Source organism: Haplochromis burtoni, unplaced genomic scaffold (assembly GCF_018398535.1).
Source record: "Haplochromis burtoni strain Fernald_Lab_line unplaced genomic scaffold, NCSU_Asbu1 Contig_563, whole genome shotgun sequence".
Taxonomy (NCBI): Eukaryota; Metazoa; Chordata; class Actinopteri; order Cichliformes; family Cichlidae; genus Haplochromis; species Haplochromis burtoni.
In genome coordinates, this window is record NW_024582924.1 from 268,291 (window position 1) to 288,048 (window position 19,758).

The window sequence follows — 19,758 nt, forward strand, 5'->3', positions numbered from 1 at the left end:
TTATTTGACTTGATGCTTCCATAAACACCCTGAATGTGGAAGAACATGGATGGATGGAAAACCTCAGCACTGATATAACAGGCTGCCTGACAGAAACTACGATGCCTTGGCATGAAAACACTTCATCCAGCTTTGTCCATATATCCTGTTTTGGGGGAAAATACTAGCTGAGTATACTGAGCTGTTTAACGTGTAAAGCTGTTCACAAAAGGTAAGAAATATAGATATCATTATAAAGCAGTCATCTTATCAACCACATAAAACCAAGTATATTGTTTGCTGCTTGTTTTAGTAAAGTTTTAATTTTTAATATTTTATTTGGACACGCAGGAGACGCCAAATCATTGCACTTCCACGTTTGAAATCCAGGGAGCAGCATAGAGTGTTTTCTTTTCATTTTTTTTTAAAATTTCTGGTGCGCGTTTTGTCCTGTCTGGCTTGCCGTAGATACCCGGTCTTGTAGGTCGGGCATGCCCGTGAACCATCCACTGCGAAATCCTCTGCCAGCGCCTTCAAGAGAGCGATTAACGTGCGCTTACAGAGATATGTGACACATACTGCATTAAACGTTGTCTTTCTGTCCAGCGGATAAGCAATAAGTTCAGCAGAAGCGTGCGGAAAATTGCGAGCAGGACCCGAAAAGTGTCCGTCCGTTTTGTCCTACAAAGGCGCGGAGTGTTTGACAGCGGCAGGGCCCAACGGTAGTTAACTGCCTAAGAAGGAGGACGGCATCCAGAGGTCTACATGAAACAATAAAGACGGTCCTCTGTGCAGGAAAACAAGTGCCAACATGAGGAAGGACGTGAGGATACTCCTTGTAGGGGAGCGTAAGTAGCAACTTCTTTAATCTTCACTAGCTAATATGCTAGTAGCTACAGCTACTTTGTATCAGTTACATATCGTGTGATGAGCTGTGAGAGTCAGCGGAATAGCTTCATTATCCCACAGAGCTTGATAATCACACACTTCGACTGGTCCTGTTATTAGAATAAATAGCAGGCTTTGTTTATATCGAGCGGCCAAATCATTATCACATGGTGCATGACAGCTGCCTCATCAGGGCTTACATGCACTGCTCGGCTCGCCGCTTCTTATTTGAAGGGAAAATATGAGCCAAACAGTCCAGTTTGGAGTATGGACATCACTATAACTATTTTATGTTGATATCTGTAGAAAATGTTTGTGTACCATTTTTGTGGCTTGTGAGTCATTCTCAAAGTATGTGTAATGGGATTCAGGGAGAGTCTGAAACCATGCATGCACAAACAGAACAATTACAAGTCAGTGAGGGTGGTTTAAAATATTATTGTAGTATTTGTTAACATGATAATGATCTGAAGGCAAACCTCTGTGTGTTCTAAAGAGTCCTAAAACATAATATCAATACTACAGATTAGATGTGATACAAGTATTTGTATTTGCATTTTTAAAAAAAAAACTACAGTTGCTTTAATTGGTTAATTACTGTAATTTGGCTTATCGGAGTCAAGCGATGAGGATTTAGGAGGATGTAAACGGAGTTTATTAACTAAAGTGCTCTTAATTGGAATACAGCCTTGGTAAGCAAAGCAGAGAAGTAATTAAGTGGTAATAAACACCCCCAGACATCGCAGGGTATAATAAATATGTGAATCATGATTTTTTTTTTTTTTTTTTTTGGGCCTCTTTAATTGTATTTTTGTAGGTGACATATTCTGGTAGTTCTGTATTATTAAGTGATTGAAGGGCTATTGTGCCGATTAGATGGTGTAAGAGTGTCTGAAAGTTTGAGCTGTGACAAAGATCACAGGAATTCAAAAACTTCTGGGAAAACCCTGAAGTTAAGGTCATTCTGTGGTATAAAAAGTTGTATTAGCTTAAGATAACATAACACATGATAAGATAAGGTAAGAAATACTTTATTCATTTCAAAAGTTGGGAAGTTCTTGTTGAAATGAAACAGTCTATAGTTAAATAGTTTGAATAAACAGAATAAATATTTAAGCTTGTTTAAAAAAATACAGGAATTATAAAGAAATTTCACATAAAAACTACACAAGAGAAAGAGGGTGAAAGAATCTAAACGCACTGCTATTACAAAAACCTTTATCTCTTATTAAAAAATATTAACATCTATGTAGTACAATGAAGCAAAATATCTTAGTTAATAAGTCAAAATAAAATATAGTTTAATACATTTAGCAAGAAAAAAACTACAGCAAATGAAAATGTTAATGTTCACTGTTTGTCAAATGTTATTTCTTTGTCTTGTAAAATGGTTCACGTAAACTACCTGAAGCCCAAAGTGATCTCCTCACTTTACTCTTGTTTTTTTTGGACCCAGAGCTTCAGAACCGGGAAGCTTGAAGCAGAAGATATTAAATAAATCATCCATCCATCCATTTTTCTTCTGCTTAAACAATCAAGGTTCACCTTGCCTATTGCAGCATACATTGGACAGCTTGGCACACTGGCTGCTCATCTATCACAGTGCTTAAATAAATGATTTGAACTTTTATTTTGAAGAGCTGTTTGTTGACCAAATGTGCCAGTTTTACATGGCAGAGGATATTATGGGTAAACAGCTGCATGTTTACAGATCCTGACCTTTTGAAGGACTTTGAAATGACCTGTAAATCCAGCATGTCCCACCCTGCGTGTTTCACCGTGTCTGTTTGTTCTCTTTTGAGCACACATGTTGACAGTACTATTTATATTCAAGTTGTGGCTCTTCAGGATGGCACACATTGCTACTTTAGGAGAGTTAGTGCTTAAGGTGCAGCCAGAAAGCTACGTGCCAGCCTGTGTGTTATGAAGTTCAGGTTGTGAGATTAACTGTGAACACACCGAGAGGCAAGTGGCAGGGAAACGCAGGGCTGCAGTTTCAAATAATTGCAATTGACTGTTAACTTCTATAAAAATGAACAAATCTAAAAAATACGCAGTCACAGGAATCAGCAGTGATGTCAGGGAAGTGGTAGCTTTGTCCAACTCACGATTCAAAAGTAAGTTTGCTGGAAAAAAGCAAATCGCCACATTTCCAAAGCTGTAAAACGCTCATGCTTCAGGGTGTTTTGGCTTCATTTATTGCATTGTGGGATTCGACTAATCATTCAGTCAACACATCATTTCACTCCCAGTCCTTAGATCTAGAGTTTGAGGTTTTTCTTGATAAATACTGCCTGTATTAACAAAACGGCAATGGCCGCGTCCTGTGTGTGATACAGATCATGTTGTTGTCGGCTGTTTACCTTGATTGTTATACGTTTATTTTTTGTAAATGTGCAGCCTATCCCAGCGATCGTAGGGCGAGAGGTGGAGCAGACTCTGGACAAGTCTTCAGTTCATCACAGGGCTAACACAGAGAGACAGACAATAACAACTTAGAATCAACAATTACCTTAACCCCACTAACTGCATGTCTCTGACTGTGGTTGGAAGCCAAAGTACTCAGAGAAAATACAAACTCCATACAGAAAGGCTCCGGCCAGATTAACATACATGGAGTTTAACTCGGGAGCCTTTTTTGCTGTGAGGCAACAATGTGGACTACCACACCTTAATATCTTAAATCCTACTAAATCTACACTAATTTGAGTTTAAAACTACTCATTTACATGACTTTACTTTCAACAATTTGCTACACGTCAGACACTTTAACCCTCACATTCATATCAATAAGTGTCTTTCACCCTGAGTTAATAGTGTACAGTCGTAAGGGATCATTATATTATGATGGTTCTGTAAGTGCATGCTTTAGTTGGATGAAGAAGAAGGTGCTACCTTTAAACCTGTATTGATTTAACTGTACCATTAACAATAAACCTCTTTGATTTGATGGTGGGGGTTTGTTATTAGATTTTGCAAATTCCTAAAGTTTAAAGTAAAGAAAGCTCTGATAATTACAGGTTTAATCATTTCTGGATGTTTTGTTCACATAACCGTGTAGCTCTTTGACCTGCCTTTCCAGTGCAGGCCTATTTGCAGACTGCGTTACCTCTCGATGTTCTGGATTCACTGGATGGTGGCCTTTAGTGAGCGCTCAGCTGTGATCGGTGGCACTTGGCTGCAGCTCTTCAGCTGCTCTTATCTGTTCCTGTCATTTCACACATCACCAGGATCTGTCATGAAAGTGGCAGAGCGTTTTTGCATGTTAATGACTCTGTTCTGTCTTTTTCTTGTTGTGCTCTACAGCTAAGGTGGGGAAGACGTCCCTGATTATGTCTTTAGTCAGTGAGGAGTTTCCAGATGAGGTATGTGTGATGAGGCACTGTGGTTATGGTTAAAAGCCTCCTTTTGAGTGTTCACTGTTGACTGTCATTTTATCATTGTTTGACATCATTGTCCTGTTTTCCAGGTTCCACTCCGAGCTGAAGAGATCACCATCCCAGCCGATGTCACCCCGGAGAGGGTGCCCACACACATTGTGGACTACTCAGGTATCTCCCCCCTTTACACACAGTCTTTCAAACTGACACAAGAACAGTGTAGCTAATAAAAAGAAGCCCATTCAAATCCTTCCGATACAAGGAAGTATTGAGTGTTCAGCTGACATCATTTTGTGCGTGGCTGCAGCTCTTATCTGTTCCACTGGGTTTCAAGATGTAGGTCATGAAAGTGTCTCCATTTTTATTTGAGAAAAACAAAGTGAGCACAAGAGGTGTTAGGTAACATAATACTGTACTAATTTTCCTTTTGCACAGAAGCAGAGCAGTCAGATGAGCAGCTGTATCAGGAAATATCAAAGGTCGGTGTTATTTCATTCTTGCTTTGCCCTGTTTGTGCTGCATGTTGTTGATGTGTGCTTCATAAGGTAATGTTGCTTTTTCTCTTCTTAGGCTAATGTGATCTGCATAGTTTACTCAGTCAACAACAAGAAGTCGATTGAGAAGGTGAGCCTGGTGTCAGCGTACTTATGTTTCATATTACTCTTGTTTGGCTCGACTTGCTTTTTCATCTCGACATAAGTTGGTTTCTTTGTAAGAAGTTGGCAAAAGCTGGTTGCTGTTATTATTTTACTGTCCATAAACAATCTTTAATGTTATCTTGGGGGGACGCCAGAGAAGAGTAATGGATGTAGTGAAGGAGGACATGCAGTGGTTGGTGTGACAGGGTGAGATGAAGGCGTCCCCTTAAGGGAGAAGCCAAAAGAAGAAGTTATTTACACTAAAGCTCACATTCATCCTTTCACACGCACAAAAATGAAGCTGTTTTAGAATCAGAATACTTCATTAATCCCATTTGAGATATACAGCACTATCTCCTGAGCCAGCAACAACTCCAATACCAAACACCACGGTGGTCACTGGCATCCCTCATAATAAAAGTCAGATCATATTTCACCAGTTAAAAGCTTTTAATGTGACACTGGGGCAGAAATGTTTGATTTGCACTTCCAGTAGATTTTACTGGGATGGTTGCCATAGACACAGACTGAATTACTCTGCAAATATATTGCAGTACTTTCATCAGACTGGGTTACCTTTGTTATTCCAGGCATTTATTTAAATGAAAACCTTTGTGTTGGTGCTGCATGTTTGTCATTGTGCGTTCCTTCCCCAGGTGACGAGCCACTGGATTCCTCTCATAAACGACAGAACGGACAAAGACAGCAGGTGTGTACGTCAGCTAACGGTTATTTTTATCATCAGCTCATCTACCAACCGTTTTCTTACTTAACTTATTCAGTGTTTGGTCTATACAGTGTCAAAAATTGTAGTTTAATTTTTCTCTTCTTCCAACCAGAATAAACACGTTTACAGTTCTTTTTTTTTTGTTTGTTTGTTTGTTTTTTAATGAGGCTGGAAAATCCTTCCCTTTAGATATCTGCAACCAACTGCAGATTTTAAAGCAATGATTAAAACACATGATCTAATTAGCTTTAGTCTGATTTTCTGTTGATTGGCTGATTGTTGCTGCTCTGTGATAAATGGCTTCACTGCAGGGTGCCACTGATTCTTGTGGGGAACAAGTCAGACCTGGTGGAGCACAGCAGCATGGAGACCATCCTGCCAATCATGAATCAATACCAGGATATTGAGACGTGTGTAGAGGTAAAGCAAAAGTGATACAAACAGACACACACACTTGGACTCATACTATGATTGGGTCTATTGAGGCTGTTTGGAGGTCCCACTCACTTAAATGTCAAAGTCTGATGAAACTGTTGAGAGCAGTGAAACTGCTAATAAAGTTTAAAAGGCTGATTGAAAATCCAGTACTGGCAGAGTGTGTCAGAGTGAGACAACCTGTGTGGAGGACAGATTGACCCCCAGCTGCTCTTAGAGTGCAGTCCAGATCCTGACTGCACATACACTCTGAGACCTGAATAGATTTATATTACCACGCTCCGGGGCCACGGCCTGCTGACTGACTGTGAATGTGCCGTGAGGCTCGGCTGTCATGAAGCGAGGCAATGGGAATCTGCCTCCCTCGGCGTTTATTCAAATTTCCCTCTGCCGCCTGCGACGGCTCGGTCCTGCCCTTCTGAGCTGGCTTAGTTACGAGGTTAAAAGAGGGACGCATGGTGGACGTGAGGGACAGCACATACACAGTGGGAACAGACTGGGGTCAGTCACTCTGCTATGAGAAATATGTGATCCTGTGAGGTGCTTAGATTTCAGATATAACTGTGTCAAAAATAAAAGCAGCAGCACAGTTTAAAGTACAGTCTTTATGAAGCTTTTTAGAAAATCATGTTTAAGATAAAAGTCTGCATTTACTCAACCCCCCCAAATGAGATGTTTTTAAGGGGAAATGATCAGAATGATTTGGACAGTAAGCTGCATTTTAAGTCAGTTTTTTATATGGACTGCAGTACCCAGTATAATGTTCAGAATTTCCATCCTTTAGTATTACCTACTTCATGCATTCAGCTTTTTTCCTATTCATTTATTTTTTGTTTATTGGAAACCATTCATAACAACATGGTAACCTGAGCTGCACAGTGGCTCAGTGGTTAGCTGTGCTGCCTCACAGTTAGGGCTCTGGGTTCAAACCTCCGGCTAATGAAAAGCATGTTCTGTCAGCCATGCTTTCGTCATACCCATCATACTCTTGGAGAAGAGATTCTCAATCTCAAGAGTTTCACTTTCGTGGTAAATAAAAGTTTAAAATAAGGCGGCCTGTTTTTCTCTCAGTGCTCTGCAAAAAACCTGAAGAATATCTCCGAGCTGTTCTACTACGCCCAGAAGGCCGTTCTCCACCCGACAGGACCCCTGTACTGCCCAGAGGAGAAGGAGGTGGGTTCTGACTTGTTGAACACAGGTAGCTTTAATGGAAATGTTGGTTTGCAGCTTTCAGAAACCTGGTGGAGTTACCTGTGGAAACTATGGGCAGCCGTGTCAATCTGTTGGCAACCAATCGCAAGGAAGTTTTAAGTGCATCCTCTTTGTGACCGATTTCAGCTGGCAACAAGTAGCAACCACTCACGAGCAGACTAGAAAAGATTTTTCACTAGGTCGTCAGGGATACACCGACCAGGCTGTAGGTCTGAGATGGCATTATCCTTTGATTACACTCGTCATAAAATCTGCAATCTGCAAGAATCACCTAAATCTGTTCTTCATGTATTTTATCCTCACTGTGGCCTGTTTTTCTGTTAGAGATCAAGAGTAAAGCTAAGGAAATAAGAAAAGCAGATTTAAATCCTGGTGCATCACAGAAGTGCATTTTGTCTCCTAAAAAATGGTTTTTCTCCTGTATTACAGCTGAAGCCTTCATGCATTAAGGCTTTAACCAGGATATTTAAAATCTCTGACCTGGACAATGACGGCACCCTTAATGACAGCGAGCTCAATTTCTTTCAGGTAATGTTTTCCTTTTTAATAACATCAGCGTCTGTTTGTTAGATTGTGAGTACTGAGACGGTGTAAGGTTCAGCGTTGGTCTGTTTGTATATGAGGAAAACAACCTGTAACGGGTTTAGGGAGATGGGCTTTGACATGAAACGATGCGCTCATAACAACACATGTCACAGCAGCAGCATCTGAAAACTGCATATATGTTGTGTATGCATGTAGAGAACATGCTTCAATACACCACTGGCACCCCAGGCGTTAGAGGACGTAAAGAACGTGGTCAGAAGAAACATGATGGATGGAGTCAAAGACAACGGGCTCACGCTCAAAGGTCGGACACTGCCCCGTTCTTCCTTTGTTTTTATGTGTTTCTCATACTTGGTGGCTTTGTGAACATAATTCGTACTGTCTGAATCACTTTTCTGAGTGTTCACGCTCTCTCTCAAATTGTGTCCACTTTTTTTCTTTCTTTTTTTTTTAAATTGCAGGCTTCCTCTTCCTGCACACCCTCTTCATACAGCGAGGTCGGCACGAGACCACATGGACCGTGCTGAGGAGGTTCGGTTATGACGACGACCTGGAGCTCACGCAGGAGTACCTGTTCCCCCTGTGAGTGCAGATTAGTTTGCATGTCACTTTGAGGGGTGTTCAATTTAAAGCAAGAAGTGGAGAAAAAAGCAGGTACCTGAATAAAACCAGAAAGCTGCAAATTCACCAAAACGTATGTTTTTCTTCCTTCTCTTTATACCAGGATAAAGATCCCTCCAGACTGCACCACAGAGCTTAACCACAACGCTTACCTCTTTCTTCAGAGTGTCTTTGACAAGCATGACAAAGTGAGTGGTCATGCTTGTTTTGTTTGTTGGTTTGTTTTTTCCCTTAGCACTTTTTTATTTCCATATTTACGACTAGATTTCAGCAAGATGAACCTTTCTGTGCTCAGTTGAGTTTGTGTGTGTTTGTCTCTGCGGTCTTCCAGGACAGAGACTGCGCGCTGTCGCCAGAGGAGGTGAAAGACTTGTTCAAAGTGTTTCCCTACATGCCCTGGGGTCCAGATGTAAACAACACAGTTTGCACTAATGAACAGGGATGGCTCACATACCAGGGATACCTCTCCCAGTGGACGTGAGTGTGCATATTGTTACGCATCTGTTTTAACTTCATGCACCCTGAAAAACTTCACGCTGGGACAGATTAACAGGCACTTCTCCGACATGTAAAATCTTCTCACTTCTCTTCCTTTCCTTTGGTAGGTTAACAACATATCTGGACGTGCAGCGTAGTTTGGAGTACTTGGGCTACCTCGGCTACTCTATCATCTATGAGCAGGAATCCCAAGCGGCTGCAATTACAGGTAGGTAGAGGTGGGAAGTAATAAAGTACAGATGCTTTGTTACTGTACTTAAGTACAATTTTCAGGTATTTGTGTTTTACCTGAGTAGTTTGTTTTACTCCCAACATTTTTAAATAAATATCTGTACTTTCTAGTCTTTACGTTTTTAAAACAGGCTCATTACTTTTGGTTTTAACACATTTGAGTTAATATTTTGTCACTGCAAACCTCCAAACATCAAACACGTTTGAGCCTAAACAGAAACGGATTAAAGGCAGCCCTGTTTGTTTATTAATCAGCAGAGGATGTCTCATAAAAAGAGATGACGCGTGCCAAAGTCAGGGGTTAAAAGTGAGAGGGTGTTTTTATTGAATTATGTATTTATTGCCGCAACACTGGAACGACTCCAGGTGTCTGTAAGTTGTGGCTGCGCTGCTTCGCATCTAGCTAGCAGAGATTCATTTATGCAGTCCAATATAAAGACAGCATAAGCAGTGTACTGTCAGTGTAGAGGATGGAAATCAGCCAGGACAACTCGTGAAACATCTGCTGACATCTGGTTGAATTCAGTTGTGTCCAACCACAAAGAGCAGCAGGTCAGCTGATCACAGTCTGTACACGAAGAAAATTTACTGCAGCGCACAGTAGAAATCGTTGAGTTTTGATCCATTACAGCTGATTTTAGGGATCCTGCTGAATCCACTTTATCCCCTCATTGTGCTCATTTTCCTGTTTTGAGGCAAAGTCACCCTCTACAATGTAGGCAACAGAAAATAGAGAGATGCATGTTTTTATTTTCCTTTTTTTATTTTTATTTTCCAAGCTGAGTATAATTAAATTGTATTCGCATGTATGTTATTTCATCATTATGTTAAAATAGCACAAGGTTCAGTTCACAAAAAAGAAACTTCCTCCAAAGAGCTCATTTTACTTACCTTGAGTACATTTCAGATCCGGTTAAGTACAGAATCTCTGTACTTTTGCCAGCTTTGTATATTACTAATTGTATTATAAAGCTACAAGAAAAATGTTTCCTTTTCCTTCAGTGACCCGTAACAAGCGCATTGACCTGCAGAAGAAGCAGACCCAGCGCAGCGTCTTCCGCTGCAACGTTTTAGGAGCACGGAGCAGCGGGAAGAGCGGCTTCCTCCAAGCATTTCTCGGCAGGAACCTGCAGGTCAGTGGAAATGATTAACAGAAAGCCAGTTAAACTTTATGAAACATGCTAATTCTGCAGCTATCGCAACTGTTTCCGATATGTACAAAATAAAGTGGGATGTATGAAGTGAATATAGGTGCAGATCTTATAAATGGTGAGTAATTAAAAAAAAAAAGGTTAATTTTCAGGACTTTTACATTAACTTGTCAGCATTTAAGGATAATGGTCACCATGATGAGGAAGCCTAAATTCTAACCAATGCAAAGCTCGTAATTAAGCCATTTTTTTCCTACTCTGTCTACATGGAGCACATCACAGGAGGACTTGCAGCTCTGTTGATTTTGCTTACAGATCCAGTGTTGAATGTGAACTCTGTTTCACTTTCAACACTGGATCAACATTTTATTATCATCATCATCTGTCACTGATTGATGGATGGCACTCAAGAGTCACACATGAACACTTTGACTCTGAATTGGATAAGAGGAAGAGACTGGATGGATGGTTCTGTGCATTTTTACACAGCTTGGACCCCTAATAACATTTTGCCGTTCTTAATGAGATTATATTCATAATCTAAATCATCAAAAATTAACTACACAATGTAAAATAAAGGATTTTTCCCCCTAAATTAAATAAATAAATAAAACAAAAGTCATGACGGGCGACACTGGCTTTGTTTTCCTCCACAGCGACAGAGGCGGATTAGAGAAGAGCACAAGTCCTTCTATGCCATCAGCACGACTTACGTTTACGGTCAGGAGAAGTACCTGCTGGTAAGATCCATTTACTCTGAGGAGTCATCAGCTGCTCGCTGGATTACTGTTACATAATCTGAGTGCTTTACTGAGTTTCAGCATTACAAATGTTAATCCCTCCGTCTGCACGCTCTGTTGCTCCGCCCCTGCTCCCTGCCCTGCCTGCTCACTACAAGCTCCACGAGGTGATGCCGGATATTGACTTCCTGACGGAGACGGACTTGGCCTGCGATGTGGTCTGCCTGGTGTACGACGTCAACAATCCTCGCTCGTTTGAGTACTGCGCAAAAGTGTACAAGGTGTGTAAACTGAGAGCGTCTTATCAGGCCTTATTTTAAAAGTCTTGCCTCCTGACACGGAGTTCTTGTGTTTGGCAGCAATACTTCATAGACAGCAAGACGCCGTGTGTGGTGATAGCCGCCAAGTCGGACCTGCACGAGGTGCGGCAGCACCACAGCCTGTCGCCGCATGACTTCTGCCGGAAACACAAGCTCCACCCACCCCAGCCTTTCACCTGCAGCACGAACGAAGCACCCAGCAAAGACATCTACACTAGACTCACCACCATGGCCATGTACCCGTAAGCATTAAAATTCAGCTACAGTCTTCACTGTTTCTTTCCCACTTATGCTTCTTTTACCTCTCTTGGGTGATTTTATGACATTTATCACTCAGTGATGTTAGGAAAATGAATACTAGCCACCTTCAATGTGTTGTGTAGCACTGAAACTTTACAGTTTGGACCTTAACCCAATGATTTTTGCAATCATTCGATCACACCGGTCAGTACGCGAAGACTTGACACTCTGAAATACACTGCAGCCAGTTCTTTCATTTATGGGCCCTGCAGGGTGTCCTAAGTCCTCAAAGCTCTCTGAGCAGATTGGATTTCAGTAGCTTAATTAATTGGCACTTAACGGATGTGCCCGTTAAAGCTCATTGTAGCAGCCCACAAATCCTATTGGCTAAAATCTGAAATCATTGGATCTGCTGCGCTCTAGAGCATCAGTCCGAGTAGATTTAAGCAGAAGTGCTTACTGAAAGGCGACTTTCTGCTGAGAGCCAGAGAGTAGACTGCTCCGGCCACTTATCGTTAACTCAGTTATTAGATGAAATAGAATAAAGTCTGAGCTTTAAACTCAGCGCTGTGTTGATTTTTTACTTTGATTTTAATCGTACAGCGCTTGGTAATTGTAGCATTACCATGCATGCTGTGTGGTAAACTCTCAGACTTCCTGTGCAACTCTACAAAACTGCCCGGATCTTCACTGTGTAGCGTAAATGTTGGTAAGTTTATTGTGTCAAACCAATAAGCTCCCATCACTCAGGCGTCAGTATTTTCTAAAGGTGTTTAACAGTTACATTTTAATGCATAGCAGGTTCAGTGCTTCAGCTGTCTCAGCAGTGAAGCTGCAGATAGTTTGTTTGGTCAGCTGAAACCACTGTGGCTGTCTGTTATTTGCAGGTGACTGTGGTCTCTGAAAACTCGTATTGCATAAGCCACGTTTTTCTCTGGTTTTAGCTGCCTCTGAAATATCTAAAAGTAAACGCAGCTGACAAAACGTCAGTCTGAGATTGTTTTAGTTGTGATGTCTGTTTTGTGGTTTTCCCTCCTTTCCTCTCGTTTTGTGTTACAGATATCAATAATTCTATTCCATTGGATGAAAGTAAGAGTTTGAGGTAACCAACAGCAGTGCAGGTTTCATATTACAGTGAAGGTCATGCTTTGATGTAGTTTAGCAGTTAAACAAATGTAATTGCTTTTCATCTGTCAGGCTTTGGTCCCTCCTCCTGTGAGTGTGTGTCCTTCTGTGTTTGTGCGTGTGTTGGCGTGGTGGTGAATACACGCATTTCTGTGTATCTTTCTGCAGCCACGCCCGTCTCCGCTGCATGTGTGCCTGCAACAGGTGCACATATTGCCTCTGTCAGAACCTCCTCAAGTTGGAGCTGCTGCGCAGCATTAAGGCCCAACTCCGCACGGTCGTGTTCAACAGGTTCATACACAAAATAAACTCTAGTGTTTAACATAGACTCATTCCTCCTCTCTGTCTCCGATCCTGGGGCTGGACCTCCACGATGGGACGCAGAGAGGCTTTACCCAAGCTCACTAACACTGGTGGTAGTGACAGCTCCTCTGCTTTCCCTCACTGTTCCCCACTGGTCACGTTTACACTGCATATCAACTGTCAGGAGAGGGGGGCACCATTATTGGTTTTACGTTATGTTTAAATATTTCTGCTGATAAATTATTGGCTTTTCCTGCCACGGTTGGGTTATAGTACTCGTACAGAGCAGGCTGTTCTCTGCTCAATGAGAAACACAGTGATCAAGTCGTTAGCAGTAGTAAAGTTAATAATAATATAGTTAACAGTTAATCTCTGTTATCAAATGATGATCGTGTTTCCCAGAGGTCATTGTTTCAGCTGAATAAGAGCTGAAGGTCTTTAAATCTTCTGCACCGTGTGGGAAAATGCGTCCTCAGACTTTCTCAGGCAGGTCGTCAGGAATGCGCAGAGTTAGCAGCTGTAGCAATGACACAAAAACCAGCTGCTTGACTGTCGATGCAGTTGTGGGTGGATTTTGTGCTATTCAGTGAAGTTTAAACTGTGACGTCAGTTTATCTCTATCAGCTGCAGATTCTGATGCTGCAGATGGTTCATTTCCTAAAATTCCAGAAGTTCTTTTTCCAACTTTAAAATCATAACACATTTGGAATATTACATCAATTTACATGCAGCATATTGACTATTCTCACATTCACTGACACAGGCCAGACACAACTGTCTGTAGACCCTAACGGCCTGCTGTCTTCGCTCAGCATTTCTCTGAATGAATTAATAAAAGTCTTGTTAAAAGCTCTTAAGCAAGAAGTCTTTGCTTGTGATTTAGGACTGCTGGGAGTAACTTTCCTATAAATGATGTCAGATATCTCGCTTTCTGCTCCAGCTCCAGGCAGCCGAGCCGCTCTCTGTACAGTCTGACACGGCGAGCTGTGACGGTGCTGTGCCAGCTAACAAACAGCGTGGTAGCCAGGGAGGTACCTGTGTGACTGTGTTGCGATGCATGATGCTTGCACCACAAACTCGGCTCCTAATACTGACTCCTATAGGTAACACTAACATGCAGTAAAAGAAACTTCAGCCCCAGATAACTGATCGCTTTATCTTTGTGAATTTTATTTAAAACTAAAGAACAGAATTTTTATGTTGGCCTGAATTTTGAATGATAAAAAAGGAACTTTGATGATTCCAGGTGTGAATTAGAGCTTTTCTCCGAGTCACGTGTGCCCCCTCCTGTCCTGCAGTGGATATGCAGACAGTAAATCTGACAAACAGGCTTTGTGTGCACAAAATGAGAAACAACCAATTTCTTTGGTTTGTTTGTGGTTCAAAATGAAAACGTCATTGCTCTCTACATGTTTGCATGTTTGATTGCATTCACAGAGAAGTATGTTTAAAAAGCACCTTTTGCCTGTTACATCTGTTTCCAGCTCCTCTTTCAGCTGTTTGATTATTTGTGACGTTTTCAGCCTCATTTTGTCCCCATTTCCATTCTTAACCTTGAAGTCTGCGCCCACAGGAGAGACATTAGTCTGAAAAGCATCGCTCTTAATGGGCGAAATAAAAACGAAACCAGTCTGTTTCTTGTCCTCCTGAAGGGTTAAGACTTGATGAACTGATGTTTGAAATCAAATGTGTTTAAATGATTGAATTTGATTGTTTTTGTTCTTGTCCAATTACTCGGTCATTTCATCCTGTTTTCCCCTCCTGTCTTCTATTTCCTGTCTTTGTGTTCTTCCTTCCACTCTATAGGTGTTCACACACACGTTTGTGGCTGCCCCTCGTCCTCTTCTTCTTGCATGTGTTCACTCTCTGCTAATCTGCATGGCTCACCTGTTCACTTCAGCCTCTGTACTTAAAGGGCATGCCTCAGTCCTCTGTGAAATACTGCCATCTGCTGGCAGCTGGGGAAGGTTCTGCATCTGTCTGTACAGTGTAGTGAGCTTGGTGTTTGAATTTAATGGTGCAGGTTTGCTGAGCTACACTGCGGGTGTGAATGTGTTTAAATGTGTTTTGAGTGCGTACGTTTCTAATTTTTGTAAATTATTGTTAGTCACTCAGGCAGGGCTAGATGAAGTGTTGCACCCAGCAACTAACCCTTGTGTCGACATCGTCTCTGGGAGTTGTTATCAGTGACCTTAATTAGGCAGAGTGAGGGCCTGACGACCTGAAATCTAACATTAAAGTAATATTTCAGGTCCGATTCATAACAAGCATCGAGATTAAAGTGCATTAAGCCAAAGTGCTCATTAAGATTAGAAATTAACTGAGTAACAAGTACAGACCATCCTTTATACTCTGTGGTCAAAGAATCTAACACGCCAAAAAAACAAACTATTATTTTATTTGGTAACAAACTATACAGTTTATGGTGTGTTTGTGTGCTTTTGTTTGAGATATCAAATGAAAGTGGGTCAGGTATCATGGTTGTGTTCAAGCTTTTGTTTCAAAGGTGGTGTTTGGCCTACTTTTCGGACTTGGTGGAGCCGGGCGATACAGATGACTTTTTACAATTTTGTTTATATTATTGGTGCATTTTATTGTATTTCCTTCATTGTTATAAATAAAAACTTTTTTCCTTTTTTTTAAAAAAAAAAAAAAAGAAGAAGAAATAACCAAAATAACTACTTCACATCAGCTAAAAGGGAAAATATATTTTGCTGAAAAAGTGTAGTAAATAGTTTTTACTGTTAATGAGGATATAATATAGAACCAAGTATATACAGTATATGTATACACATATATGTGGCCATTTCCTCATTTTATGTAAAAACAGTTCCCACACATATAGTATTTTTCGGCTTCAGTCTCCCTCGTGAATATTTCCGGGTTTTTCTTTTTTTCGTCTCCTGTGATTAAAGACTATATTTTTAAGTGCTGCTGGGTCAGACCAAACCTGACTATATTCTTTTTAGCTCAAACAAGTGTTTAAAAAACAAACCAAAAAAAAAAAAAAGCGCAAATGTTTTTCTGAGCAACCAGGATATTAGGATGGCTGGAAATAGATTTTCTACCAGTAGCTGCCCACAGACTGTGTTTGCAGGCCTATTTATGTCAATGAGTTGATGGTCAGATAACCTATAAAGATAGCCATCACCATTTCCTACTGATTCAGACTATAAAACCACAGTTGAAATTTTTTTTTAAGTAAATGCCTGCACAGACCAGCATCGTGTGACCGGACCACAGGCACGGTGTAGAGTCCACACAGAAACGGAGTTTTGATGGAAATTTGGTAAAAGCAAACGACAGCAGTGCAGATACAGACCCCGTGTAAACTGTAGTCTGTAAAGGACATGCATCCTTCCTTTATTCAACGCCAGAAACAAAGGATAAACTCTTAGGGACATTTCATTTCTACAGCAACAACTATTGTTGCGCAATCACAACTACAGTTGCCTCACGGTGCTTTATATTCTAAGGTAAACCCTACAATAATACAAGAAAAAACGAGAAGACCCCAACAATCATATAACACCCTATGAGCAAGCGCTTTGGCAACAACGGGAAGGAAAAACTAGCTTTTAACAGGAAGAATCCTCTTGCAGAACCAGGCTTGGTGAGGGACATCGATCTGCTGTGACCGGTCATGATGAGGAGAATGAAGATCTTCTTTAAAATTAAGTGCAGGAGACTTTGTTGCCCTGGAGGCAAAACACAGAGTAAGATGCTTAACTGTCTTATGAAAACATCCTTCCAGATTCCTCACGTGACAACATGCTGTCATTACTTTCACCTCGCTTCCTTGAAGAAGAGATTCTTCTGATAAGATGACAGCTTGGGTTCGTGCAGGTTTCCTGCTGTGCAATACTTATTTGCATATATCCCGTAGCTATGGCAACTCAGTTAACAGGTAACTGTGCGTGTCATGACGTGCTGCATGTTAATTGCAATTATGAGAACCTGTGTAAGTGATTTCACTAAACAATGACCAAAGTATAAACGTGTTAAAAAGAGATGTTGGCATATATTGTATGATGGAGTATGAATTATCTGCCTAGCAACCAAGCAAACATCATCGTTTACTATGCCAACATCAATTTGTGTTTATAACATGTTTACAGAAAGTTTTGATATTCAGTAAACTGCACCTTCTTTTAAAAAAAAAATCCCTAGAAAGAAAGTGTTAGCTGGTTGTTAGGGAAAATGTTTCTCGTAGAAACCACTGCCGCCCCTGAAAACTTCCGCTGCATTGTGGAGGATGCTTGAACCGGGTTTCATGCTTTAATCACTAACTGAGCGGTTCTGGCTGTGATAAATGTGTTGATTGTTTAACAAATTCAAAGTGTCTCCCTGCTTCACCTGCTGCATTTGACTCCTTTTGTGACTGTGTGAGAGGCTGCCTGGTTGGGTGGAGTTTGTGGGGTGGGGGTGGTGGTGAGGCAAGCTGCCTGCTGTCACAGGACGATTTCAGCCTGAAGCAGCAGGTTTCAGCCATCTCCATCGTGGAGGTGGGGTCCAGCTTTTATGGAGGCCTCCGCTGAACCAGTAATTCCCCCACAAAGGTAACAACAGAAATCATAGAGAGAGGGGATGTTTGATTTTTATACCTGTGGAAGGATGGGCGAACACTCCTTGCATGTGACTGTATCTCATAATGGCAGCAGGTTTATCAGGTTTTGACCTATAAGAGTCATGTCGATATCTACTGCCAGAGGCGTTTTCCTCTTTTTTTCAGTAGATGGAGCATGAGTCTGGCTTTTCTTTGGATCCTACGGGAGTAACAGGACATTTGAAGGGTTGAGTGGTGACGTGTCTGTCCCCAGATCAGCTTCTCAAATTTCTGATGAAGCTGTACAATCAGTATATTATGTATACGGGGCACTTGGGTTACTCCCTTTCTCCTCCCTCCTCCTCCTCCGTTGCTTTTACCTGTCATTGCAGGCTGCATAGTTCACCTTGTGTTTCCTTCCAGCTCAGTCTGTTGTCTTAGAAGTGTTAACGCAGTTCTATGAAGCTCAGGTGGTGTCATGTACACACATGCGCTTAATCTTAAAATAATGCGTTGCCTACCTCATTGTTGCCACAGGTATATTTAGGTGTGAGATTTATTTCACTCTACGCCTCATTTAAATTAAAGCGCTGTTTAGATCTATACTCTGCATCAAAACTGTTCTCTGCCCTTTGTGAGAGGAGATGAAGCCAAATTATAGAGAAATTATCCAATCAGCAGCACTGAAAATACCAAATTTATTTAGTTTAGACACCACCTGGGCTCCATATAATTTTAACAATCCTTTAAGGTACATAGCAGGTGCTTCTTTAAGACTCTGCTCTTTCCCTTTTTTACGTATCCCAAACTGAAACCAACAATGACAAGAGAAGGCATGTGTTTCTCTTTCATGCTGCCATGAGAGGATCTTCGGATTCGTCATATGTGGTCAGGCTTTGGGAAGTTTTCACCCAGAGGGGGAAACACATGACTTTGTTGTGTCATTTGGCAATTTCTCTCGTTGTGGTTTTACGAGCAGATGGAAAATGTGGCACTAGATTCGTCATTGTGTTTTAAGCTGCTCCCCTTTTCTGCTATTCATGTATTTTCCCAGCCTCTCACCTGCTCTCTGTGTGTTTCCTGCTTCTTCTCTCAGACACATGGCTCAGGCAGACCTGAAGAACTCCACCTTTTGGCTGAGGGCGAGCGTCGGCGCCACAGTGTTTGCCGTGCTGGGCTTCGCCATGTACAGAGCGCTTCTCAAACAGCGGTGATCAGACAGAACCAGACTTCCCCTCTCTGGTCCTTCTGTTGACTCTGCCCCTTCTCCTCCCACCACTCATACCTGGGGAAAGAAAAGACTCACAAAGACGGCCTGACCCACCAGCCAGGCCTCATTTCTTGGTCACCATGAACAAACGTGCAGACTTATAGGTACCTTTTATATAAGGGAGTGTGGTGTTTTTCTCCTTATGTTTTGAAGAGGGGGGCAGGTTACATTTGAAACATCACCTCTGTTTGTAAATGCTGGCGTCGTTTGGTCTGTTGGTTTAGTCTAGGTGAGATTAGACACGAGTAGTCAGCTGGTCCAGTCCTCTTTTTAATTCCCCCCCCCTCCTCAGGTCAGTATAATTAGATATTTGGACACCAGAGAGAGGCAGACATCCACAGATCCACCACAAAGGGACTTGAATCTGTTTATAGATGTGTATATGCAGGTATTATGTATGTATTCCTTTAAAAAAACATTTTAGGATCAAAGCTAAAGCCAGAACAGGAGGCGATGGGACAAAGAGCGCTGCATCTAACACTAAAAAGGTCACGGATGCCATGCACTTGTTTATTTTGTGTGTTTAATTTATTAACCTGTTTCTCTCTCTCGTCTGTTTTCCGAGTGCACCGCATGAAACTCTGGGATTTTTTTCTTTTTCATGTGTTTTTGTATTTAGTATTATCGAAGCCATTTTCATGGTGAACGACTACCTGCTTTCTGTTTTTATTTTTGTTTTTCTGCCTTTTGAATAAAGCTTTTTTCCTCCTTATATTTTTATGAAGTTAGACGCACCGTTTAAACCAGGCATCATTATATTAACAGCTGTTCGCCCTTTTCCCCTCTTTGAGTCTTGTCATTCTTCATCTTCGGCGTTTTTAATAACGACTTGTGCCGTACGGATGCTGGTGGACAAGGAGAAATGAAATGGTTTTAAATATCTGTAATAAATTACCTTTACACCCACT

The 19,758-nt window shown here is 41.3% G+C and overlaps 1 protein-coding gene across 4 annotated transcripts; it reads left to right on the forward strand.

Moving 5' to 3' along the window:
* Positions 1 to 425: 425 nt before the first annotated feature.
* On the forward strand, positions 426 to 19,756 carry rhot1a (ras homolog family member T1a). 4 transcript variants are annotated; one of them, XM_005947941.2, is made up of 20 exons: positions 426 to 827; positions 4,174 to 4,232; positions 4,337 to 4,418; positions 4,683 to 4,726; positions 4,818 to 4,871; positions 5,542 to 5,594; positions 5,924 to 6,032; positions 7,119 to 7,220; positions 7,689 to 7,787; positions 8,001 to 8,109; positions 8,267 to 8,387; positions 8,530 to 8,614; positions 8,758 to 8,903; positions 9,032 to 9,132; positions 10,158 to 10,288; positions 10,963 to 11,046; positions 11,205 to 11,327; positions 11,406 to 11,608; positions 12,900 to 13,022; positions 18,677 to 19,756. In XM_005947941.2, the coding sequence occupies exons 1-20, from the start codon at positions 791 to 793 to the stop codon at positions 18,792 to 18,794; spliced, it is 1,983 nt and encodes a 660-aa protein (XP_005948003.1). In that variant the 5' UTR covers positions 426 to 790; the 3' UTR covers positions 18,795 to 19,756. The 4 variants fall into 4 exon arrangements, with proteins under 4 accessions (XP_005948003.1, XP_005948004.1, XP_005948005.1 ...); XM_005947942.2 differs by having other exon boundaries at positions 4,686 to 4,726; XM_005947943.3 differs by lacking the exon at positions 18,677 to 19,756 and adding an exon at positions 14,841 to 15,639.
* The last annotated feature ends 2 nt before the right edge of the window (positions 19,757 to 19,758 follow it).